The 26,663-nt window shown below is 44.4% G+C and overlaps 1 protein-coding gene across 1 annotated transcript in view; it reads right to left on the bottom strand.

The window, feature by feature from the left end:
• Nucleotides 1–1,182: 1,182 nt before the first annotated feature.
• Nucleotides 1,183–26,663, bottom strand: part of LOC142484846 (uncharacterized) — a 33,881-nt gene continuing 8,400 nt past the window's right edge. Inside the window, 7 exon segments of the mRNA XM_075584080.1 lie at nt 1,183–2,338; nt 2,340–3,333; nt 12,217–12,333; nt 13,494–13,641; nt 14,154–14,213; nt 23,094–23,207; nt 23,665–23,771. Of these exon segments, the coding sequence (XP_075440195.1) occupies nt 2,089–2,338; nt 2,340–3,333; nt 12,217–12,333; nt 13,494–13,641; nt 14,154–14,213; nt 23,094–23,207; nt 23,665–23,771 (1,790 nt within the window). The 3' untranslated portion in view covers nt 1,183–2,088.

Genomic DNA, 26,663 nt, shown 5'->3' with positions numbered 1-26,663 from the left:
CCCCACCGTATTTCACCCAAGGGGAGAGAGTGATGTGAGGTGCAAGGGGGGAGAGTGATGTGAGGTGCATGGGGGAGAGTGATGTGAGGTGCAAGGGGGGAGAGTGATGTGAGGTGCAAGGGGGGAGAGTGATGTGAGGTGCAAGGGGGGAGAGTGATGTGAGGTGCAAGGGGGGAGAGTGATGTGAGGTGCAAGGGGGGAGAGTGATGTGAGGTGCAAGGGGGGAGAGTGATGTGAGGTGCAAGGGGGAGAGTGATGTGAGGTGCAAGGGGGAGAGTGATGTGAGGTGCAAGTGGGGAGAGTGATGTGAGGTGCAAGGGGGGAGAGTGATGTGAGGTGCAAGGGAGGAGAGTGATGTGAGCTGCAAGGGGGAGAGTGATGTGAGCTGCAAGGGGGGAGTGATGTGAGCTGCAAGGGGGAGAGTGATGTGAGCTGCAAGGGGGGAGCGTGATGTGAGCTGCAAGGGGAAGAGTGATGTGAGCTGCAAGGGGGGAAAGGGATGTGAAGTGCAGGGGGGGTGGGATGTGTGTGGTGTGCAGGGGGGTATTGTGTGTTTGATGTGGAGGTGGGGTATTATGTGTGTGGGTGAGGGGGAGAGGTGGGGGTATGAGAGATAGATGGGGTGTATCGCAAAGGTTGATAGTGTTGGGTTCTGGGGGAGATATGAGGATGATGATGAAGGGTGCTGGGGGAGATATGATGATGATGATGATAGGTGCTGGAGGAGAGATGATGATGATGATGATGATTTTACCCGTGCGGCCCAATTTTTTTTTCCTTGGAGCAGTTCGGCCCTTTGCACTTTACGAGTTGTGCAGGCCTGTTTTATACTATTTTCGTTCTTCCCTTATTCCCTCCCCCCCTCCCCCTTCCTTTGTCAGATCAATCCCTTGCAAGGTATCATCTGGCAGCAGACGGATGTTGATGTTGAAATAGCTGTCTGGAGCATCGTGTGGAGAATAAATCCAGAGGACACAAAAAGCACAGAGAAATCAAAGATCATCGCTGGAAGCAGGGTTCCTGAGTCCCATTGAGGATTAAAGGCTGATTTTTGCTGAATTAATTGTAAGTGCATATCTTAACATCTTACATCTGAATTGCTCAGATATACTGCCCTATGATGTTTTCCTCTTTTATTCTCTCCCTGCATATTTGCGCCTAGGTCATTCGTGTGTGTGTGTGTGTGTGTGTGTGTGTGTGTGTGTGTGTGTGTGTGTGTGTGTGTGTGTGTGTGTGTGTGTGTGTGTGTGTGTGTGTGTGTAAAAAGGAGTGCTAGTGGGCGTGGCTAAATGTATACAAGAGAATATATAGGTATTGCACTGTGTATTGTTGTCACATTGGAAGTAGCTTTAAGCATTTTTGTTGTTGTATACATTTAGCCACGCCCACTAGCACTCCTTTTGACACCTGTATACATATATACAGTGGTCGACAAATGTATAGGTTTGTCGAACACTGCATATATATATTATTTGGAATGGTTAGGGTTTCTCAGAGCTTGTTGGGTATTTGTGTGTATATTAACTATGTGCAGCTGGTCTCAGCTGCTTTTGGGAGGGTGGTGGCCCCTCCCCCCCAATATTTAAGCTTGCCCCTCCCCACTTTCCACGTTGGCAGGTGAGTTTCATTTTGCCAGGTTATGACAGATCCAATTTAGATAATTCTTGCTGTAATTATACAGGTTTACAAGAATTTAAACCCAGGGAGTGTTAGGACCTGCGAACAGGGTCTGCCTTGATGTGGCTCGCAGGCTTACAATGCTTTGGCCAAAGGGTTAAACTAAATTACCCCTTTTCAAGGGAATATATAGGTATTGAACTGTGTATTTTTGTCACATTGGAAGTAGCTTTGGGCATTTTTGTTTGTTTTTGTCAATACTTAGCATCTTAATTCCTATGGAAGCAGTAAGGGTGTACTTAGTTTTTCACACATGGCTTCTCCATTTCGGCTTTATTTTTGTTAAATAAATCATGACAAGGTGTAATATGTCATGTGTTCTTGTTCATCTGAGGTTGTATTTACCCAATTTTTAGACCTGCTAAGTAACAGATGATTGTTATTATGTCCTGATATGTAAAACCCTAGAATTCAAAGAGAGGGTGTACTTTCTTTTTCACACAATTGTATATTTGTGAGTAAACCGTTTGCCACAGTCATTACACACTCTCTCGTGTCTGTTTTCTGATGTACAATAACACTACATTTGAAAGCGAAGTGTTTCCCACATTCCTTGCATTTATGAGGCTTCTCTCCTGTGTGCATTTTCTGATGTTCAAGAAGACTGGATTTGTAAGCAAACGGTTTCCCACTTGCATTGCAATTATGAGGCTTCTCTCCTGTGCGTTTTCTGATGTACAACAAGATTAGATTTGAAAGTAAACAGTTTCCCACATTCATTGCATTTATGAGGCTTCGCTCCTGTGTGTGTTTTCTGATGTCTAACAAGATGAGATGTGCGTTTGAAGTGCTTCCCACATTCCTTGCATTTATGAGACTTCTCAACTGTGTGCTTTTTCTGATGTTCAAGAAGACTGGATTTGTAAGCAAACGGTTTCCCACAATCATTGCATTTATGAGGCTTCTCTCCTGTGTGTGTTTTCTGATGTGCAGTAAGTCTAGATTTTAAAGTGAACGGTTTCCCACATTCATTGCATTTATAAGGCTTCTCTCCTCTGTGTGCTCTCAGATGTGCAACAAGATGAGATTTGCGAGTGAAGTGTTTCCCACATTCCTTGCATTTGTGAGACTTCTCTCCGTTGTGCTTTCTCTGATGTTCAAAAAGACTGGATTTGTAAGCAAACGGTTTCCCACATTCATTGCAATTATGAAGCTTCTCTCCTGTGTGCACACTCTGATGGTCAAGAAGATTAGATTTGGACGTAAACTGTTTCCCACATTCCTTGCATTTATGAAGCTTCACTCCTGTGTGTATTCTCTGATGTTTAACAAGATGAGATTTGCGCTTGAACTGTTTCTCACATTCTTTACATTTATGAGGCTTCGCTCCTGTGTGTGTTTTCTGATGTCTAACAAGATGAGCTGTGCGTTTGAAGTGCTTCCCACATTCCTTGCATTTATGAAGCTTCTCTCCTGTGTGTGTTATCTGATGTGCAGTAAGACTAGATTTTAAAGTGAACTGTTTCCCACATTCATTGCATTTATGAGGCTTCTCTCCTGTGTGTGTTTTCTGATGTACAATAAGATGAGATTTGTTAGCAAAGTGTTTCCCACATTCATTGCATTTATAACACTTCCCCTCTGAGGGGAAATTGATATTTTCCATTGTCCTATCTGTTGAACGCGCTGCAGTGTGGATCTTGCTCGTGGATCCATCTGTTGGAAGGAAATGCACATTGAGTGTATCATAACAATATAATCTAACATTGCATTCACTATGAGCATCATTTGACAATGAGAGGTGTTGGCTTTTTGGTTGCAACACTTTCGAGTTTGGTTATATGTTCTATGCCACTCTATGTATTGGCTGTCCTCTCTCTATATGTAATCATTACAAAGACAATTCAGAACTTGAATATGGAAACAAAGAAATAGAAAAAAAAGACTCCTCTCCATGCTTCTAAATAATATCACCACCCTGTAAGGTAAAGGCGATGCTCCTAAAGATGGGCCTCTGGACTTCCCGGTGTGCCGCTCCCCATTGGTAGCAATCACATGTCCGGGGATCTCAACCAGAGTGACAAACAGAAGCAGAGGGGGCTCTGATCAACCCAGAGAAAACTAGCATATTAAGGATAATAATAATAATAATAATAGCAGCATGTTCTTGTATAGCGCTGCTAATTGTACGCAGCGCTTTACAGAGACATTTTTCAGGCACAGGTCCCTGCCCCATAGAGCTTACAATCTATATTTTTGGTGCCTGAGGCACAGGGAGATAAAGTGACTTGCCCAAGGTCACAAGGAGCAGACACCGGGAATTGAACCAGGCTCCCCTGCAGCAATCTCAGTGTCAGTCAGTGTCTTTACTCACTGAGCCACTCCTTCTCCCTATCTTTCGTAAAGATGATTTACCTGGAATGACACGAGGACCTAAAGTATGGCATAACAGGTCCTCGGCCATAGCAGGTACATTATTAAAGTAATCTAAAGGTTAAAATAAGGAATCCTAAGGAATTTTTCCTAATTACTTTTAATACTGATGCACGACATAATTTCCTTGAGTACAATCCTACACAAAAATTTGAATTATAATCATTTTTCTCTGCACATAAGGGAAATATGGGCACTGATCTCCTCTCTTCACATGTGTTTTACTCACCTGTGCTGGTACCTTCAAGGCTTTCCATCTCCTGAGCTATTTGCTCAGACCTTGGTACAATCTCATCTTTAACTTCACCTGCTCAAATCATTCAATACCAATGACATTTTCTTATTTCATTGAATTTCTCATATTTAATAGATATTCTACTTAATGTGTTTTACTGTTTTACACATGGCAGTGGGTACCAAATTTGATAGCTCCTCACCTGTAACTGCTGTTGGACAGAAAACTCTTCTGTAGGTACTAGTACTGTATATAAGGCCCTCACCTTACATGCAAGAACAGTATTTTCTCTTTCCTACAGCGTAGCAGTAGATTTTGTTATTTTGAAAGAGGACTCACCGTGCAGTTCAATTCAGGAGTCATCAGCCTCTCCCCCCTGAAGCACCTGCAGGTGTCTGTGTTCTGGAACACAATCAGTGAAACACAAGGCCAGGGTAAGCCTTATAGGGCTGGTAATGGCATCCCACGTGAGTGCTGAGGATCGGAAGTGGTCACCATGTCTACAAGCGGCATGTGCGATGACGTCATAGGAGCGACAGTGACAGAATTCCTCTATTATGCTTGTGGTATGCGGAGGAACTTAAAAAAACATGAAAAGAGTGCCGATTGAGCATGCAAGCAAGCAGTCTCCCAAAAGGTCACAGTTTCAAACAAGTCTAGACAAGAAGACTCTTTTTCAGAGGGGTCAGATGTATTTCAGCAACATTCGGGGGCAAATATTGGGATTCATTCAAACAGGTGGGGTTAGATGAAGATTTGGATTTTAATTTAGACCTTGTAGACCCCTTAATTAAGGCAATGAGGTAAATACTGGAGTTACAAGACACAGAAGAATAACGCATGAAGAAATTATTCATGGGCTCACAAAGGAAGATGAGATATTTTCCCCTGCACAAGGTTATAAAGGGGGTGATGGAGGCTGAGTGAACAAAGCCAGACAAGAAATTGCTTGCTCTTAAAAGATTTGCTGGGATGATTTCTATTGAGAAAAATTGGTCAGGTTTTTGGGAAGGCCTCCTAAAGTTTACGCTGCAATCACAAGGATTGCTAGAAAAATGAAGTTGCATGTCAAGGAGCTGTATCCTTCAAAGACGATATGGACTGAAAAATGGAGTGTGTCATAGGAAAGTATTTTTCAGTATGCAAACCAACAGTAGCAATAACATCCCTATCCAGAGCCATGCACATCGGAGCAGCTTACATGGAAGAAACACTCAAGCAGGATACAATGAGAGGATTGATCCTGAGTGCTCTCAGAGAAATTAAGTTGACAACAGATCAGCAAGATTCATGGCCCTTTCAATGGCAGTGAGAAGGGCACCATTGTGGCTGAGACATTGGGTATATAGAAAAATATGTCCAACCACATCAAAAATGTGTAAAAATTAATTATAATTAAATGGTCATACTAGACCTATACTGCAAAAATGTAAAAACTATATGAAACCACAGATAAGCAGCTGAAGTTTAACATATATTAGTGAGTAAAATACTGTGTATGTGACCTAGACAAATAACACCACAGTGCAAATATATATAATAATAAACATCTCTTTACAAGTAGAGGGTCTGCAGGTTTACTGGAAAGGCTGAGGTCAAGATAACGCCAGCTAGATAAAGAGAAAAAGAAGAAAGTGCAAGACCCTCATAGTGTAGTATGTAAAAATAGAATTTGCATATGGAAGGTAAAATATGCACGTGCAGAATAGAAAAACTATATAGGCATGTAGGTATTGTGACAGATATAAGGGGATGGTAGTGGAAAGTGTATATGTTGCCCCTCAAATATTGCAGGGTTTCTGCCAAAATTAAGCCCCAGGGAGGTGCAGTGTGCAATTTTGGATTTTTTTCGCCTCCTATTGGGTCCCTGGTGCAGAGCACTTGGAGAGTAGGGTGGACCAGTGCTCCACTCCATGTTTTGGAGATTCTAGCTCTCCCTGGTCTCACACAGCTGCAACTGCTAATGAAGAAGAGCAGCTGTTAAAGCCTGCCTGTGAGCTGACCAATTTGTTTTTAGAGAAGCTTGTACTAAGAGAGCGGTGTTTTGTGCTCAGTGGAGCAAGGACTTTTGTTTGTTTTGATTTATTCATGTTATCTGCTGTAACATCTTAATGGCAAAATAAACAGGCCAAAGCTTTATTTTCACCTCTGTGTCAGAAGACTGTCTCCGCTACCTGGAAGTGGTGAAAGTGGTGATCCCTGGATGAAAGGTACATGGCAAAAGGGTACTTTTGTCACAGTAGAAAAACCAGTAATGGATAAGGCGCTCCCACGACTGTTGCACAGGATCCACAGAAGGCACCACGTCTTCCTTCACAGGCTACGATATGGTCACAAATGCTGAAATTGTTCACCCTCACATCTCTGCTCTTCCAAGGAACGGGATAGCCAGAGTTGGTGAGAGAGTAGAAGAATATCAATCGAGATCCGCTTTCTCCAGCAGTTACAGCTCTTGGGTACTGCGCGTCTCAACCTCCAATCAGCACAGCAGAGAGTGGGAACTCCATGCATCGACAGGCGGAACAACAGAATGACGTGTACCGTGTCACAAACTCCAACCAAATCACAGCTCTGGTCCCAGAGGGGAAACAGCGCGGTCTCAGCGCCCAGGCATCGTAATCGGAATGCGATCAAACAGCATCTAGCAGAAGCGTCTAATGTTGAAATAAAAGTCCAGAAAAAGCTCAACTGAGCTTAATAAATCCAATAAATTTATTGGATCAAAATAAAAACTCCAACGCGTTTCATGACGCAAGGTCACATCTTCAGAGATGCTGTGATTGGTTGGAGTTTGTGACGCGGTACACATCACTCTGTGGTTACGCCTCTCGACGCGTGGGGTTCCCTCTTTCTGTTGTGCTGATTGGAGGTTGAGACGCGCAGTACCCAAGAGCTGTAACTGCTGGAGAAAGCGAATCTCGATTGATATTCTTCTACTCACTCCACCAACTCTGGCTATCCCGTTTCTTGGAGGAGCAGAGATGTGAGGGTGAACAACTTAGGCATCCGTGGTCATATCGTAGCCGGTGAAGGAAGACGTGGTGCCTTCTGTGGATCCTGTGCAGCAGTCGTGGGAGCGCCTTATCCATTACTAGGTTTTATACCTACTGTACAGTACATGCCTATATATAGTATTTCTATTCTGTACGTGCATATTTTACCTTTCATACATAAATTCTATTTTTACATACTACACCAGGCCTGCACAAGATGCAGCCCGACTGGCCTCTCTGTGCGGCCCGCGATGACTCTGGCCGGGCGCCAGTTAATTAAATAAATTAAAAGAAAAAAAAGTTTGAAAAAATGGCGGCGATTCATCCCTCCTCCCTCTTTCTCCCTCCCAGCCCCCTCCCTCTCCGCCCCTCCCTCCCCGCCCCTCCCTCCCCGCCCCTTCCCTCCCTGCCCCCCCCTCCCCGCCCTCTCCCTCCCAGCCCCCAGGTTTTGCGGTGCACGGGGGCAGCAGCATGAGGAGGATGTGTGTTTTTTTTTCTTCAATAGCAGGCTGCCGGGGAGGTCAGAGCATGCCGTGGGCGGGGCTTAGTACCGGGGAGAGAGGATGTGCTGAGCTGATCTAAGAGAGGTGTGTGGTGTGTGGTGTGTGGTGTGTGTGTGTGTGTGAGAGAAAAACAGGCTGGTGGGGGTGGGTGTGAAAAACAGGCTGGTGGGGGGGGGTGTGAAAAACGGGCTGTGTGGGGGTGGGCTGCTGACATGTGAGGGGGGTGGGCTGCTGACATGTGAGGGGGGGTGGGCTGCTGACATGTGAGGGGGGGGTGGGCTGCTGACATGTGAGGGGGGTGGGCTGCTGACATGTGAGGGGGGGTGGGCTGCTGACATGTGAGGGGGGGTGGGCTGCTGACATGTGAGGGGGTGGCTGCTGACATGTGAGGGGGGGTCTGGGCTGCTGACATGTGAGGGGCAGGGGGGGGAAGTGATGTGAGGTGCAGGTGGGGGGAGAGTGATGTGAGGTGCAGGGGGGGGAGAGAGTGATGTAAGGTGCAGGGGGGGGGAGAGAGTGATGTGAGGTGCAGGGGGGGGAGAGAGTGATGTGAGGTGCAGAGGGAGGGTGAGAGATGTGAGTTGCAGGGGGAGGGTGTGATGTGAGTTGCGGGGGGGGGAGAGAGTGTCATATTGAGGGGAAGGGGAAAGAGTGTCATATTGAGGGGAGGGGGAAAGAGTGTCATATTGAGGGGAGGGGGAGTGTGTCATATTGAGGGGAGGGGGAGAGTGTCATATTGAGGGGAGGGAGAGAGTGTCCTATTGAGGGGAGGGGGAGAGTCATATTGAGGGGAGGGGGAGAGTGTGTCATATTGAGGGGAGAGGGAGAGTGTCATATTGAGGGGAGAGGGAGAGAGTGTCATTAAGGGGAGGGAGAGAGAGTGTCATATTGAGGGAAGACATGGGGGGGATGCTGACTTGTGGGGGGGGATGCTGACATGGAATGGGCTGGGGGTGTGGAAGGGGGTATTGTGTGTTTGATGTGGAGGGGGGTATTGTGTGTTTGATGTGGAGGGGGGTATTGTGTGGGTGAGGGGGAGAGATGGGGGTATGAGAGATAGATGGGGAGTATCGTAAAGATTGATAGTGAGGGGTTCTGGGGGAGATATGAGGATGATGATGATGAGAGGTGCTGGAGGAGAGATGATGATGATGATTTAACCCGTGCGGCCCAAATTTTTTTTCCTTGGAGCAGTTCGGCCCTTCTCACTTTACGAGTTGGGCAGGCCTGTACTACACTATGAGGGTTTTGCGCTTTCTTCCTTTTCCCCTGAGACATTGGGTGGCAGGCTCCATCACAAAGAACAATCTATGTTCTCTGCTGTTGAAAGGAGAATATATCTATCAGCCAAAAACGGAATGCGATATTCATTGTTAGTGGGAACTGTTTTCCTGCCGCAGGAGAGAACAGCGAAGTGTTTTTATAATCCACAGAATGTGTTACATGCATGCCAAGGTCCCTCGTTTTGGGAAACCTTTCTTATGGCAAATCAGCATGGAGACGATCCGTCGGAAGGGAACATTTTACATTAAATAAGCAGGGCCATGCAATTCAGTCTGGGAGGAAGGCACGTGCATGTCACAGTTGTATGGGCTCAATCTGTAAGAGACAGGTGGGTTCTTTAAGTCATCCAATACGGTTACCATCTGGAGTTCACTCAGAAACAAGAGGAAGATAATTTTTGATTTCCAGCAGTACATGGCGCATAGAAATCGAAGAATTAGAACGTATCCTAATGAACCTAACACTGAATCGAGTGATAAGGGAAGTCCCTCATTCTCAAAAAAGAACAGGATTACTCCAGAATATTTCTGGTCAGAAAAGTACATGGAGAATTCAGAGCAGTACTGGATCTCAGGAGGTTCAATACTTTCCTCCAACTAAGAAAATTCAAGATGGTATCATTAAACACAATTATTCACAAAGCAAAGCCAAAGAACTGGCTGGTGTCAATAGACCTGAAGGATGCATATCTGAACATACCCATCAAACAGAGCCATCAAAGATTCTTCATAATTCCAGTCAGGGGGAGGCATTATATATACACTGCCATCCCTTTTGGATTAGCACCTTTATCAAAGTAGTAGTTCCATTTGTGGTTGAGTTGAGATAGAGGGCTATCCAGATATATCAATGACTGGATGAACAGGAAGAATTATTGTTAACACCTCAAGACAAAAGGTGTTACTGTCAAACACACACACAGTAATCACAATCCTGGAATATCATGGGTGATGGGCAAGATTCTATATGAAACCATCAATGGAACACAGCTCCAAAATATCTAGAGCAAACTATTTACATATATTCCAGAACAGGACTAGATCTAAGATGGTGGGAAATCCCACAAAATCTAAAAAATGCATGATCTCTCTAGGAAGGTGATTGAATAACAATAACCAACAATCAGTTCTGGATAGGGAGTGCAGATGGGAAGATGGTTGGCACAAGGAAGTTGGCCAAGGTCCTACAAAGAGATTCCAGCAAACATGCTAAAAATGCGCGCAGTGAAGAACATGATCAAAAAATGTCACGCTTGTATTAAAGACAATAATATAAGAGTAGAATCTGACAATATTGCCATGGTAAAATACATTGCAAAAGAAGAAGGAACCAGAAGCGGGAGACTCACATCATGTCTTAGGATGACCACACGAACAACATCACAGCGATTCATATTCCCAGATGCAAAAGAAAATGCTGCAGCTGACTTTTTGAGCCGAACAAGAATTCGTCCAGATGAATGGGAATTAGATGTTGGGATATTTTACCAGCTGATGTATCCACAGGGTCAGCCCCAGAGAAGGCTCCATGAGGTCTATCTCAAAAACAAAAAAGTTGACTGCTTCTGCTCAAGGTTTTCATATGATCACTCGAATAAGACAAGAAGAACATGGTTTGCCCATCTGGTGAAAATGGCAAAAGATCCCACATGGCATCTCCCAGTCTTTCAGGGGACATGGAGAATAGGTGGCACATACTGAAAAAGAAGGGATGTTCAGATAAGGCAATTGCAACACTTATGCCAGCCAGGAACATCTCAATCTCATTAATATACCGTTGACTTCAAGGTTGGTATCAGAAGAAAAATCAAGATTTTTCTGATCTCTCTTTTTAGTCATTGATAGAATTTTTGCAAGATGGTTTTGACAAGGGTTTCCGTCTACATTACTTAAAGGGCCAGGTTTCGGCATTATCTGCACTACTAGAGAGGAATTTAGCATCAGACATCTTCCCGACTCTTGTTTTTTTCCTCCATTTGCCAAGATACACCCTTTCCTCTGTTGCTCTACTGCTAAAACTCGAATGCAGGCCCTTATCCTCTCCCATCTCATCTATTGTAACCTTCTACTGTCCAGCCTTCCCGGCTCTCACCTGTCTCCCCTACAATCTACCTTAAATGCTGCTAGAATCATTTCACTCTCTCCTAAATTAGTTTCAGTGACTCTCCTGCCAAAATCCCTCTCCAAGCTTCCTATTCTATCCTGTATAACTTACAATATGTCGCTTCTCTCTTTTAAGGCAATTCACTCCTCTGACCCTCCTTACCTCTCAGTACTAATATCTCATTATGCACATGTCCAACTCTTGCGTTCTGCTCAAGGACGTTTTCTGTCTGTCCCTTTTGCATCTAAAGTCATCTCCCATATAAAACCTCTCTCTCCCTCACTGACCCACGCCTCTGGAATGTCCTTCCCCTAAATGTCCGACTGGCCCCTAGCTCTCCACCATTAAGACCAATCTTAAAACAAACCTCTTTAACAAACCATATGGGTTTCTCCATGGCTGATTCTATACATCTTATTCATTGACCTCAACCCCTTGCTGATGCACTTAACAGAACACCCTCCCTACTGTCTCTGTAAATTCCCCCTACTTACCAGGAAGACAATCACATCATCGAGAAGAGTGGGTGATCTCCAGGCTTTGACATTTCAACAGGATAACGCAGTTTTAATACCAGTTTTCTATTTCCTTCCAAAAATAATTTCCCATTTCATTTAAATTAAGTAATCATCCTTCCTTCACTTTCCTCTCCTCTCCGTATTAGATATAGTTTTACATCCATGGGAGAAACCGAAGTCTGTCCTGCAGGTAAGGTGAGGGACTTATATAATAGGACCTGCAGAAGAGTTTCCTGTCCTACTACGGCTGAAGGGGAGGAACTATCCTATTTAGTACCCATTGCAGTGATTGGAGACCCAGAAAAGAAAATAACGGTAAACTGAATACATTTTCACTTTTTTTTCCTAAATCATTTTTTTTATCAAATGAACTTGCTAGAAATTAACATTGGAATATAAATACCAACTATTTTAAAGGGATTTAAACAGTCAAACATATTTACATGAACTAAACATTTAAGAACTCGGGGAGACTATTTACTAATTCTGACCCATGTTCCATGGAGATAATTATCCTGTATATTACTCACCTGCACTGGGGTCTGGGTGGATATGCCCCGGTTGAATGTCCTTTTCCCCTCTCTCATCCTCTCTCTGCTCTTTAATTGATACAATATCTAGGTTTTCATTGTGGAGGCCTGTTAGTTCTAATAGAGGATTAAACAGATGTGTATACATTTACACCATACATTGTAGCAGTTTAAAGATATTGTAAAAATGTATATTCATTCTTAAGAATCTTTTATGGATTTGTCCCATCTCAAAATTAATTGACCCTATCTACATAGGATTCACATCTAAATTAAGATATAAAAACATTTTAATTCAGAGTTTTTTACCCACAAGGGTTACGTCGCCATTTTAATACACTTGGGACGGTGTTCTGCTAACACAGCAGAGAGAGAGACTGCAAACTTGTGTCTCTGCTGATAATATCTTTTACATAATTGGCATCAACCTTGAATGGGATATTTTGATTCAAGCCCATAACAAACAAAACATAGTTCTATATATAACTATTCAAAAAGCGCTACTCAACTAAATACTAAATTATTAACAAGTGCATTAATATTGAAAAAAGTATATATGATATAAATATATTATGCTGCTGAATGTATGTATTGTGAAAAACATCTATAAAAACTCTAAGAAAACACAGCTAAATAAAACCACAATTGATAGATTTTTAGCAATAAATCACGTGGTGTAGCAAGTCAATATCCATCCTCCACTGGGGGGTAAACAAATAAGTCCAAAAAAGTTCAAAAGAGCTCATAGCTTCCAGCTAGATTTAGTAGTAGTAGTAGTGCAACCCTGTGGCTTCCCTGATGAAGCCGAGTACCCGGCGAAATGCGTAGGATGGAGATAGCCGAGAAAACAGAGGACATTTCCCAGCCCCCATTGACTTTCCTGGACGAGAAGGACTAAGTGCGCATATGCAACCACACGGCGATGGAACATATCGACAGGTAGGTTTGAGGATGGAATCCGAACTACACTATAGGGAAGCTGTGTCTGCAGCCCGAGCAACCCTAGAGGATTTGTGCAGGAGAGTGATCAAGGGGAGAGCTAAAGGAGAGACTCCTCAAATGCTAAATGCTTAAAAGATCTTCCCAAACGTGAGTGCAACCATTGGATGTTAGTTAATACACTGATTAACTTTTGGAAACAAATACCACTATTGTTTCTTGTTCTCGTCCCTTTTTTATTTTCATCTCTACCATTTTTGTTACACGTGAGTTTGTCTGTATGTCACTTCTATTGAATCTAGCAGGAAGCTATGAACTTTTTTAAAACATAGTTCTACCTGAACTCCTGTTTAATGGGATTCCCAAAGATTTGAGGGACTTGTAATTCTCCACCATTGCGTCCTTGTAAAGCCCCTTGTGTCCTTCTATATAGTCCCACTCCTCCATAGAGAAATAGACAGCAACATCCTCACACCTTATAGGTACCTGAGACAGAGAGAATCCCATTCAGCGTTCACATAAAGCAATTTATTCTGTAATTACTTATAAAGAGACAGTAAAACAAGAACATGCAGAGAATCAGAGAGAAGATATAATAATACACACAGGTCCAGACAGAGCGTGGTCAGTAAAGGGTAACTACTGTACTGGCTCTAATTTGGTATGTTTCAAGACCCCTGGCTGTTGGTTTCTCCTTGCCATATTTCCTTCTTGAACAGATAAGCAAACTGCCTCTTTCAGCCAGCAGCCGTCTTGAGATGTCACCTCACCTATCTCCTCTGGAAAAGTTAATATAATTAACTTTTCCCTTATATTTGTTACCTGCCCAGACCACCCCTTTTTTTGTTACTGTTGTTCTACAATAGAGATTACAGAAGAAAAGGACTCTGTATGCATCAAAAGAGTTAAGCTGCCTGTCTCTACTCACTTGCCACAGTGAACCTGGGACAGAACAGTCATGAATCTGGTATAATGTAACATTCACCAGCAGTACTCACCTCTCCAGTTAGCAGGTGGATGCTGCTGTGGGGGGAATTCTTCCTCACAATTATGTATTCCTACAGAATAAAAGAGAGCTATGTATGAGATGAGAGATGAGGAGAAGGGATATGAGACGGGGGAGAAGGGATATGAGATGAGAGGAAATTAAGGCGTGATTTATTTTAAAGACCCATATAAAATTTGGCACATTTTTTGTAAAATGATGTATTATGCAAGTATTTTTACGTATTTGTATTCACATTTATATTGCATATCGATACCGATTTAATAAAGTTTTTTCTCATGTGGCTTTGGATTAAATCAGGCAGGGTGGGCCACACTAATATCATAGACGAAAAGGGGGGCTCTCACTTAAAAAGTTTGCTCACCTGTCACGGGAGACCAGGTTAATCAACACCTTTTTATACCGGGATCATTGATTGAGCAAAGCAAGGAGGTAAAATAAATTGTCATGTATTTCAGGAAAAGACATACACACAATGTAACACAATTTACAGGGTTAACACACTTACTGGGAACGGGGCTAACGAATAAAATAGTCCTTTAAACGAAATTCACAAAAATGACCTCTGTAGGAGCCCTTTCCAATGACCGGGAGGTACTCACAAACTCCTGGAACTGATTTCGGCATGCAATGCCAGTCGCAACTGCTACGTTCTCAAAAAGTGGGACTTAGAAACTTTTCTCATTTAAAATCTTTGAAGCCGGCTCGCGTCTATTCAGCACAGAGCACCTTTGAATTTGCCGCTGTTGGTTTGGCGCTTGGAATCTGCCCGATTGGCTGGAAGGCTCCTTATAGGTTTCAGTGTCCCATTCACAAACCTCTACAGCCTATCAGAGCGTGGGAATTTCTCTGCCAGCCAATCACCGATTTACCGGTATTGTAAAGCTGGGTGGGCAACTTTTTTCATTCTGCAAAAGGGCATGCGCCAACATGGCACCTCTGCCTCTTTGCTTACTGAGCCCACTGTCACTGGAGACCAAGGCTTATCATCACATTAATACCGGGATTTTGGATTGAGCACAACAAGGCAGGCAAAAATATTGTAATTAATTTCCTTCTAAGACAAACACACAATTCTAAACAATTACTCTTAATAAACACTTACTGGGATGGGAAAACAAAATAAAATGTCCACGGAACGAATGAATTGACAACAGTCTCTTGGCACCCCTGCACGCATGCGAGTGGGTGTGTGATTTGAGCCGTGTGACAATCCTTGGCTAGGGGCGCAAGTTGGCACCCCTGTATCTCCGCCGGAGGAAATCTTTTCGTTTAGTCCTTACAGGATTCGTTCAGGAATCCTTAGCTCAAATGAATTCTGGAAGAGGGGCGCGATCTTTGGTTACGATGTAGTTAAAACCTCACACTCCGGAACCGCTGCTGCTGTAACTTGGACGGATCTTGGTGAATCTCAGATGGATCTATCTAGGACTGGGCTGTAGGCATTTTTATAGGGTTATGGGTCCTATCTGTAACATACCCAGCCAATCCTCCCATGGGAACAACTTTTCCCACCTGTCCCAAACTTGCCAGTAGCTTACAAAATGGGCAGAAGTTGCTTCCCGGTTTGCTAAGAGCATGCGCCAACTTGGCACTTAAGCTGCTTAGCATACCGGGCCCAACTCCTTACCTGGCAACAGTAAGACTGGGGTTTGGCTACCAAGTGTTGATAGCCTATACTGCGTACCAGTATCTGGTACTTTGCAATATTCCGGCCGACCTAACACCTAGGGTCTCTGAGGCTTTTCAACTCCGGACTTCTCTAGACGCTGTGGCGCCAACTCCTCAGGGTGCCCTGTGAAGTACGGAGATGAAAAATCCCTCAGCTCATCCACCCTTACCATATTGACATGCTAATGGATTCATTGCCGGGCGGACAGGCAAGGGTTACTGTCTCTACATTTTAAAACATAGCTGAAACCCATTTTATTTTTATATATGGTTTCTATATGTGTGGGTGAGATAAAAACGATAGGTATGTGAATGTTACGTCCTCAACTATCTGTATACCAAAAACTAGAGTGCTATCTCCTTCCTAACAAAAGTTAGCTACTTAATTGAATAGGCTCTGTGATGTGGTTTGCGGTTTGAGTCATGGCATACAATGTATCACTGCTTGCCGGGATCAGTAACCGCAGAAGAACTCCACCACGTGACCTTAATTGGTTAACAAGACCGCAGGATACATTGTTGCATTCCACTACTTCAAATAAACCGCAAACCACTTATCCACTTGAGTTTATGGTTAAGACTTCTCCGGAGTGTTTTGCGGTTTAGGAAGTGATACAGAGCTTCAATGTAGCCCCTTACCACAGACGCGCTTCTTCAATTAATGCTTGGCACAGCACTAAGAGCTTACCCTTGTGTCGCGAATATCGTTTGCACATTCAACATACATTCATAGGACTGCAGCTAGTTTCTGAGCTGCAAAACAGGGACATTACAGATAGTAACTGTTTCATATGCCCATATTACAAATTATCTTTAACTGTGCATGCAATGTCTTGTATATAATGTATACCCTGCTCATTATGTAACTGTATTTGTAAACATGTATTATTTGTCTTAACTCTGTGCCCAGAACATACTTGAAAACGAGAGGTAACTCAATGTATTACTTCCTGGTAAAATATTTTATAAATAAATAAATGTATAGGGGAAACAAGGCATTGTGGTGACCAGCAATTAACCTCCTCATCCCAAACAAGGTTTAGGGGTAAATGTAATAGGGGGATGGGGAAGAAAGTGGAGGTTTGTTCGCATCTGCCTGAATAATTTAACAGAAAAGAGTAATAATCAGAAGGTGCAATGTAGGGCTAATAATTGGAAGCACTGAAAAGAAGAAAGTAACCTACTGAATGCACTCATAATGAAGAAGTTAAATAACATGCTAGTAAAAACCCTTTTATTGCGTTATTAAAAATAGTCTGGAGAGAGGGATCAGGTATAAAAGTCCATGGCCAGTCCAAGGTTTAGGGGTAACCAGCCGGGCATAAGACCTTTATTATTGGCCTGGTTAACCCCTTCACCACCACACCCACCTGCTGTACAAGCTCCACAGAGTCTGGGCTCTGGCAAATGGTGGCCGGATAGCCCTGTGTTAGCCCAGGATGCGGGTACTCAAGCAGAACTGCACTACCCCTCTTGTTCTAACACCGTGGCATCCCTGAGGATTTCAAGTCCGGACACCGAACAGACCCATAGGCACCAAGCTTGGTAGACATCTGGTCCCTCGGAATCCATGACTTGGAAATCCCACAGTTCATTATCAGTACATATACCTATTAAATATAACGCTTTAATAAAATATACTGTGTCCTATATTTTTGTGTGATAAAGATGTGTAAGTCCGAGTTCTAGTGTCAGGGATGGAGTGAGGGTATATATTGTCTACACTCACTAGCCTCATTCTTGGCACACTCTACAAATAACTTTTAAACCTTTAACACACAAGAAATCATTCTCAGCTTTATCCTATAGCTGGAGCATCCCCTGAACCCCTATGCCAGGTTCAGGGTACCTGGGCATGTATCTGGGCATATATTATTATATTTTGTGGGGGCTCAGGGGTTCCCAAAAAGAGCTTGCTGGGGTTTTGCGTGTTTTGTTAATGTATCTGGGCACCCTTCGTTATACTGGGGACCTCTCTTTATACTAGGGACCCCCTGTATGGTTGCAGGTATCCATTAACCCCTCCATGCCCGGTTACCTTGTCTGGATGATGCTGCAGCAGGAATCCTGGCGGTGAGTCGTAAGAACGTTTTCAGAGTCAGAGTTTGCCCGGAGCAATGTGCTTTGCTGCATCCAAGAATCTCACTCGATTCCCAGATCCAACTTTTGGGGTATCCCAGAACTCTGGAACCCCAATACATAGACACATTATGTAAAGACTTTCTCCGGCAAACCCACGCTAAAACTAACAGCCTAGAAATCTCCTGGCCCCAGCACCCAGAAAAGCAAAACACAAATAAATCTTTAATGTCGCATAATTTGCACACAGTCACAGTAATTTGCAACATGCATTTCTGACATCTGGGTCCAAGAGCTGACACTCTAGGACCTCAACACATGGATCAGGGGTAACCAAGTGGCCTAAAACTTTATTAATTAATGAGCCTGCTTAACCCCTTCACCATCACATCAGCCCTTAAAAGCTATTAACACAGTAGTCTGCGCATGCGTGAGCTCTCGAGTGCGTAGACGGCTACTGTGCTAATAGCTTCTCACAAAAAGATTGATTGAGGACCCCAGAATCCCCACCTTTTTCACAAAAAGCACATTATATATTTGTTCTGTCTCCGGCTTACTGAGGCTTAATAAATTGAGACAAGCAGATGATTCCTTCTTTCATACAAAATGGAGTCTTTGAACTTTTGATGTTTTATTGTAGGAACATGAACAGAAATGAGGAAATGGAGTATCTCAGTCCCGGATTTCCACAGACGGCTCAAATCACAAGGCTTTACAAAGCACCTACGCCATACGAAACATGTTAGAGAACTTGCAAGCACCACGTTTTTGTATTTTAATCAATAAACATTGTTCTTGGTCACCACGTCCAGCGTTACCTTTTTTTGTCTGTGTACCGTCTTTTTCCTGTTTGAATTCTTCCCCCTCCTTCCTAAAGCAGATTAACATTTCTAGAAGACAATTCGTTAAGTCTGGTCCAGTAATGAGAATAGTTTAAGGAGACTCCTTGGAATTGAACACTTGAATTAAATACCACCTGGATTTGACCAGGTTTATGGGGGTGGTAAACGCTAAATAATGCTGGTACCAGCATTCTTCGCCTTCCTTCAGTGGAGGAGTGGGTTCTGCTAACCACTGTCGAATATCTTCTGCCTGAAGTCCATAAAGTGACGCTTTGTCTCTGGCTTCCTTTCCAAGTTGTAACGCAGCAAAGCAAGTCTAGAGAGGGCCTGTTCTCTGTTGTTTGGGAGATGTCCTCTGGGTGAATTAAATGGAAGCAGGTCACCAAACTGTTTGATTCATCTGTAAAGAGGTCTTTATCCATCATCCTCAGTAAATCTGTCTTCCATTGATGGAGCTGGTTTATCATTGTCTTTTGTTGTCTGCAATGCTGTACATCCTAGACCATTTCCACACTTCTCTCATGTAAAGATATCTCTGTAAGTTTCAGTGATATGCCTTTCTTTCTCCTTGTTGCCAAGCCCTACTTTTATGTCGAAGTGGTTAGGACATGGTTTGAAGAGAGATGCACGTCCATTATCCAATGTTTGCTTATTGGGCATCGACGTTGTCAGGTCTGTGCACCTTGGCAATGCATACGTCACACACAATTACCAATACCAGGTCAAGTCTTCGGGAATATGGGGTGTTATGGGATCCATTTAGCTGTTTGCGGACTTTGTATACCCTCAAGATATACCTGCCAAGCAGTAGTAAGACCTGTTTCTCTTGGTCTAACAGTGGGACACGATCAGCAATTCTTCTGAGGTGAGGGTGATGACGTGCCATGTCTCGTGTGGGAATTTAGCTATTTTCTGGCATCTGACTACACTCGTATAGAGTAGGGAGTGGTATCTTTATTCTACAATCTATGGAACACGTGATGTAGCCATTTGCTCTACTACCTGTTGTCTCCATCATTCCTGCGCATGTTCTGAGTGTGTAGGAGGGAAGCATTGTCTCATATGTTGTACAAGTCAAAGAACTCTGACCTAACTAAAGATCAGTTGCTTTGATCATCAATGATGGTGTACACTCTTATAGCCTTTTCAGATTGTCACTCTGGATGTACTACAAGACATATTTTAGAGCAGGATCTCGCATCACCTCCTTCTCCACAAACCTTGGTGCACTTGAATGTGACTGATGGTGGTGTTATTTACTCTTCTCTCTCTCCACCATACTTTGAAACAGGGTTGGGGGCCTTGAGTCAGTTAGGTTAAATGTCTCTGGATATAAAGCTGCTACATGTCACTGTCACACTCTGTATATTTGATAGCATCTTTACAGTCTCTGAAGAGGTGACTTCTGGAAGTGCAGCATTTGAAGCAAACTCCAAGTTAATTGAATAGGCTCCTGGTTTCCTCTATGGTAGTGATGTACTGGGCATCCAGAAATTACCCAGGGGGCTGTGATCCGGTGTCCAGTAATTTCCATTCTGCTCTGCTCCATCGGTCCTCTTCTTGGAGAACGGCAGGAGCAGAGCAGCAGAAAACTTACCTGTAGCCAGCGGTGGAGGGTGATGAGGAGCTCTGCGAAGGATAAGGAGCTGGCTGTCCAAAATTAATGCCCCTGCTCCGGTAACATTTCCCAGCTCCCACTGTGATAGGATGTGTTCTGCTGCTCCCACTGGCTCAACAATGACGTTCTCTGCTTCCACCGCCACCAGCATGTCGCCATTGCTCCCACAAGTTGCAGTGGTCCTTCTCACCCTCTGCTGTCAGCTGCAGGTAATTCAAAGCTGCCTGGTCCAGGTCCTTGGTACCCGCTGTTAGGACCAGTATCTCAGGCCAGAATCTGCACTCATGTTAAGCTTCCATTTTGTCTGGTCATAACTAGTTAAGATTCTGTAGTCAGCCTTTTGCTGAAATATAATTCCTAAATGCACTCAGTTTCTGCCAAATTGCATTTCCTTTCTTCCTGGTCAGGATATTACTACGATACTTTTGTGTTGCCAATTTCCTGATGTTTTAGTTAGAATATAATAGAATGGTTCTCTGCAAGAAGAAAAATAGTGTAATATAGTTGCTAAAGACTCAAGGTCTCTGATAACAGACAATGAATAAGCTATGTATTCAGACATTGCTTGTATTGGGAAAGACACGTCCCAAAAGACACGCCACTAATATGTCCTGCCCCTAAATCACGCCTCTAATCAAAGCTACGCCCAAGAAACACCTAGTATACGCCTATGTTACGCCTATGTTACGCCTATGTTACGCCTATGTTACGCCTCTAACCAATATCTTTTTTTTCTGTATAAAAATCATAACCCTATGAGTAATAAATTGAGACAAAGGATTTGAAACCTGGCTTGCGTTACGTTTCATTTCGTTCGTCTACCAGGATTGATAGTTCATCAAAAAGATAACAGTGGCAGGGCGTGAAAGCTTCCTGGGAAGTCTGCTGCAAACGGTGCAGATGGTGTATCCAGTCACAAGGCTTCAGTTTACTTGGCAGAGGAAAGGCTCCTCTCGGTTCTGAAGCCAGGGGAGGAAATAATGGATTTTCCTTCACCGGCATTGCAAATTTTCTATTTTTCCACCGGGTACTCGCTACCCGGCAATTTTCAGGACTCGGTAATACACTCCTCTATGGGCATCACATGTCCTATGGACTGGGATAGGTGTTCTGGTATTATTGTATCTTGTGACTGGTCTTTCGTTTCTTTAAATAACTTGTACTAGATACGGTTGGTGTACCCAGGGCTGAAGATGTGGGCTGTTGTAGTTGGGTATGTTGCTCTGTCCATCATATTGGTTCACAACATTGAACCGTAAGGTGGAGAAGGGTTTATTGGATGCCTTTGGTGTGTGTGTTGGGTATGCGTTATGTACAATAGTCCTTGCTGAGGGGAACCCTGCAGTCGTCTTTTACGTGCAGTGGATGTAACGTGACAGTGTGTAAGTATGAGAAAGGGTGTTCTCTGTGTTAACGTATCTGGATTGCGAGCTTAGTGTAGTGCATCTGTACCCATGCGAGTGTGTGGTTCACTGTGGTAGATGTAGCCATCCCATGTAGCGTATGCTTGAAGATGCTGTTCCTCTGTTTCATGTGGAGTCTCCATTGCTTTGGCATCTGTAATACCCTCCTCATCGGGTAGAGTTGGTGAACTGGCGTTCATACTGGCGTTCATACTGGCATGATTTATTAAATAGTCTCTGGTGTGCTGGATCTTCTAAAGCTATTGGATTTCTCCAGTGCTCCCCGCCACCTTGTCTTCCGGCTTCTTCAAAGATCTCGGCTTGGGCTTCAGCAGCGACGGCTTCCTTTCCTACATGTAAACCTCTAAGTTTTCTTCCAAATTGGTGTTCCAACGTGCAGAGGCAGCGGTGGATGCATCAGTGTCCCTTTGCTCCTCCCCTTCAATATGGGCTCTCTCAAATTTCATGGCTCTTTTCGACAGTAATTGGCCCTTGCACGTGTAGTCTTGTTTAAAGACCTCGTTAAATGTCTGGATGCGCCAGAGCTCTGTGAGGTCCTTTCTCCGACTTTTAGCTTCCGTGATTGCACGCTACATGCGGCCGTCGCATTCCAGATCGATTGTTTTTTGTAGGTCTCGCCTCTTGCAGGCTTTCCACAATTATTGGTTCTCGTCAAGTAGGTGATAAATGTTTCTGACAGTATTTGGTAACGTGGCTGGTCGGTCCTTCATTTCATCTCTGACAAAAGCCAATCAATGGGACTATCCGCTCACTAGCAAAATCCTCTATTGTGTCCAAACTTATGGTTGATCAACTTTATCTGTTCTCTCCTTCTACCTAGACATGTCCCTCTTGTGCTCTCCCCATGCTCAGTCGTCTTGTCTGTCCCAGGCTCTGTCATTGAATAGCTGCATCTGTCCCTGGACATCGGTTCTCAAAGTAACACACATACGCACTATGATATTATACAGATGCAGCAGCCGTTATTCTAATAAATCACGGAACAATTTGCGTGTGCGCTGCTGTAGTCCACGCGGCATTAACGCGACCAATCGCCCAGCACAACTGTTTATCGCGGTAGCTTTGTTTGTGCATGGATTCTGTTTCTATTTGTGCAATGAAATGTAATGTGTACAGAACTGTGCTACTGTGCCAATTTCAGTGTTTAACACTAAAATGCCATTTTCTGCACTCGCGTCTTAAGGCGGGAAGGGGCGGTAGAGTTGGAAGAAATCCCGCGCCATGACATGGGTATTCCGAGGTATACAATGCGTGAAGTGTTCGAATAACGGCCGCTGCATCTGTACAGCATGTCTCACCTCTCCAGACAGCAGGTAGATGATCTCCTGGGTGTGATTCAAGATCCTCTCAGTCATCTTCTCATTATTAATTTTGTTCATCAGAGAGTCAGTCAGATGCTCCAAGAATGGTCTCTGGGACAAAAGATAACATGGGAGATGTCAGAAGTACAGATATAGGGAATAAGGGCATTTTCTGTCTGTGTCACTGTGCATTTTGAAGTACAGAGAAGAAAGACTATGGGGCAAATTTATCTGTGTCTCTTTGCAGTGGGAGGGACAGATATGAGGGAGTCATCAGCTCCTTGTACTTTTTCATCATCAGTGAGTTACTTAGAAATTCTAAGAATGCGCTCTGGTCCCTGTGGGAGTGTTTCTCCACTTGGTGACCTCTACAGTTAGGAACAGTGACTGTACTTGTCCTATCACATCAGCAATAGGAGAGAGACCAACCTGAAATACTATGAGGAAAGTTACCACATTTCAGGAATCCTCAAACAGGACAGTATTATGCACTAAAATGTAATCTTTGCTACTTTATTTAAAAGATAATACGAGGGGTGCCATTATGACCATCTTTAGAAGCTCTCACCTCTCCAGTCAGCAGGTAGATGATGTCTAGGATGTGATTCAAGATTCCCTCAGTTCGCTGCTTCTTGTCCATCATAATCGAATTAGTCAGGTGCTCCATGGTGGGCTCTGGAAGCAAACAGAATGGGTAAGATCTACAGATCTGAAGTAATAAGGGCTTTTCCTGTCTGTGTCACTGTGAGGTACAGAAGAGAAAGACTATGGGTCCTCTCGATCTGTGACACTTTACAGTGGGAGAGACAGATGTGAGGAAGTGATCTGCTTCTTGTCATTGTTCATCATCAACGAGTTATTCAGATACTCTAACAATGCTTCTGGTTCCTGTGGAAGCGTTTCAGCACACGGTGGTGACCTCTGCAGTTAGGGATATGACTGTACTTGTCCTTCACAGCAATATCAAGAAGTGAGAGAGAGGCAGAGACAGAGACCAACTTGGGAGACCATGGAGAAAGCTAGAAATCTCAAACAGGACAGGATCATGCACTAGCACCGGGGAGTGCAAACTTATCTCCCCGAACCCCCCTACCTGCTCCCCCCCCACTCTCCGTTCAGCTCCAGCGTCAAATGACAGGTCATTTTATGCCTGGTTGCCATGGCGATGTGTCGCTGGAATGCAACATAAGTGAAGTTACAACGGCCTCACGCGATCCCCGGCATTTAATTTAAATGTCTTCGGGGAAGCGCGTGGCCTCTAACTGCCAACCCCCCCCCCCCAGAAATGATTGTGCACCCCTTCACCAACATGTAAAACAGTTGTGTGAAAAAGAAAGTACACCCTCTTTGAATTCTATGTTTTTACATATCAGGACATAATAATAATCGTCTGTTCCTTAGCAGGTCTTAAAATTAGGTAAATACAACCTCAGATGAACAACGACACATGACATATTACACCGTGTCATGATTTATTTAACCAAAATAAAGCCAAAATGGAGAAGCCATGTTTGAAAAATTGTAACGCTCGGCCTGCCCACAAGCCAGACGAGACCCCAGGAATTAGGTGGAAGGGAGTAATACCGCACACCTAGTAGCAAACAGGGGCACGGCCGGAGTGTGGAAGTAGCGTAGATGGTCCTGGAAACTAGAATGTAAATGGTACCGTACTTAACAGCTCCGGCAGAGAAGGGTAATGTTCGTAAGTCAAGGGTCCTGGGTTTGGAGAGGGCAGCGTAAACGATTGTCCGTAAGCCTGGGTTGAGGAGTGGAGAGAGCAGCGTAGTAGATTGTCCGTGTGCCGTGTCCAAGGGTTGTCGAAGTCTGCAGCGTAGAAAGTCTAAAGCGAAGTTCAAGGGTTCCAGAGAGCGGCGTAGTAAAGTCCAAAGCAAAAGGTCATATCCAGGGAGGACAGCAGAATGTCCAGGGACGGGAACGGTCACTGAAAAACAAGAGAGGCCAGGCAACAGCAGACAGCACCAAGGTACAGAAGCTGTGCAGAGCAAAGAGGAAGTGGTGAAGGGGGATTAAATAGGGGGCTGGGACCAATCAGTGGAAGGGGAGTGACAGAGGAGTGGCCCGAAGGAGGACCTGATAGGAGAGCAGAGTGGAGAAGTTTCGGACCAATCGGCGTGAGGGGAGGAACAGAGGAGTGGCCTAAGTAAGACCCAGATAGGGGAAAATTACCAGAGGCTTTGGGAGTGACCTGAGTGAGGGGAGGAGCGGAGGGACGGACAAGGGAAGGAACAGACAGGGAAGAAGGACCTGGGAGGCATAGCTGATGGGGAAGGGGCGTGCCAGGTAAGTGCGCAGCGTCAGAGGGGGGGGGAGGATAGGAGAGACGTACCGGAGGGTTTGGGAGTAGACAGAAGAAGGGGAGGAGCAGAGGGACGGACAGGGGAAGGACCAAGCGGGGAAGAGGAACCTGGGAGACGGAGCTGAAATGGGCAGAGACACGCAAGGAGCGTGCGCCATGTCAGCGGAGGCGCCAATCAATGGCAGTCTGGGTACGCGCGCCCGTAGGGGTGACGCGCGCGGCCTGGAGGCGCAGGGACAGCGGGCAGCAGCGGGAAACGCCGCTGGGGAGCCTGAACGGCCTGTAAAAGGGGTAAGGAAGCGCTGGACGCGGGTATACCCGCAGCGCGGATCCTTACAAAAACTAAGTACACCCTTACGGCTTCCATAGGAATTAAGATGCTAAGTAGCAGACAGGTGCTGCTAATCAAATGTTCTTGATTAATTGATCATCAGCAAGTGTGACCACCTGTATAAAAGCCGACGTTTTAGCAGTTTGCTGGTCTGGAGCATTCAGGTGTGTGTTAACACATAGTTACATAGTAGATGAGATTGAAAAAAGACTTCCGTCCATCAAGTTCAACCTATGCTAAATTTAGACAACAGATACTTTATCCTATATCTATACTTATTGATCCAGAGGAAGGCAAACAAAAAACCCCATTAAGGGGAAAAATTAATTCCTTCCTGACTCCAAGAATTGGCAATCGGATTAATCCCTGGATCAACATCCTTCCCATGTATATTTATTTGGTATATCCCTGTATACCTTTCCCATCTAAAAAGATGTCCAACTGTCAGGGTCTCCTAGACCTCCTGCCTAGCCATAGCTTCTTTGTTCACCGGGTGTGCTGCTGCCTTCTGTTTGCTCTGGGTTCCTCTGTCTGCCTGTCTGTCTTTTTGTTGCTCCTGTCTCTGTCCTTTATAGCTTCTGCTTCCTGGTTGTTCAATTGCCTTTGCTTGAAGTCAGACTCCCATGCACATGCCTCTGATCCTGATCTGTTTCTGTACCTGTACCTGTATTATAGAAGTCTGTTCACAGTAAAAGCCCTTGCTGGTAATCTGGCTTGTCCCTGTTTGTTCCTGTTCTCAGTCCCTGCCCCCAGACCTGTCCTTGCTCCCCTGTCCTGTTCCAGTCTCCTCGTTGCCGACCTCTGCTTGTTACCTGACTTTGCTACCTGCCGCCTGCCTCGGACCTCTGCTTGTTTCCTGACTTCGCTACCTGCCGCCTGCCTCGGACCTCTGCTTGTTTCCTGACTTCGCTACCTGCCG

Source organism: Ascaphus truei, unplaced genomic scaffold, assembly GCF_040206685.1.
Source record: "Ascaphus truei isolate aAscTru1 unplaced genomic scaffold, aAscTru1.hap1 HAP1_SCAFFOLD_437, whole genome shotgun sequence".
Taxonomy (NCBI): domain Eukaryota; kingdom Metazoa; phylum Chordata; class Amphibia; order Anura; family Ascaphidae; genus Ascaphus; species Ascaphus truei.
This window is presented reverse-complemented; position numbering and strand designations above follow the sequence as displayed.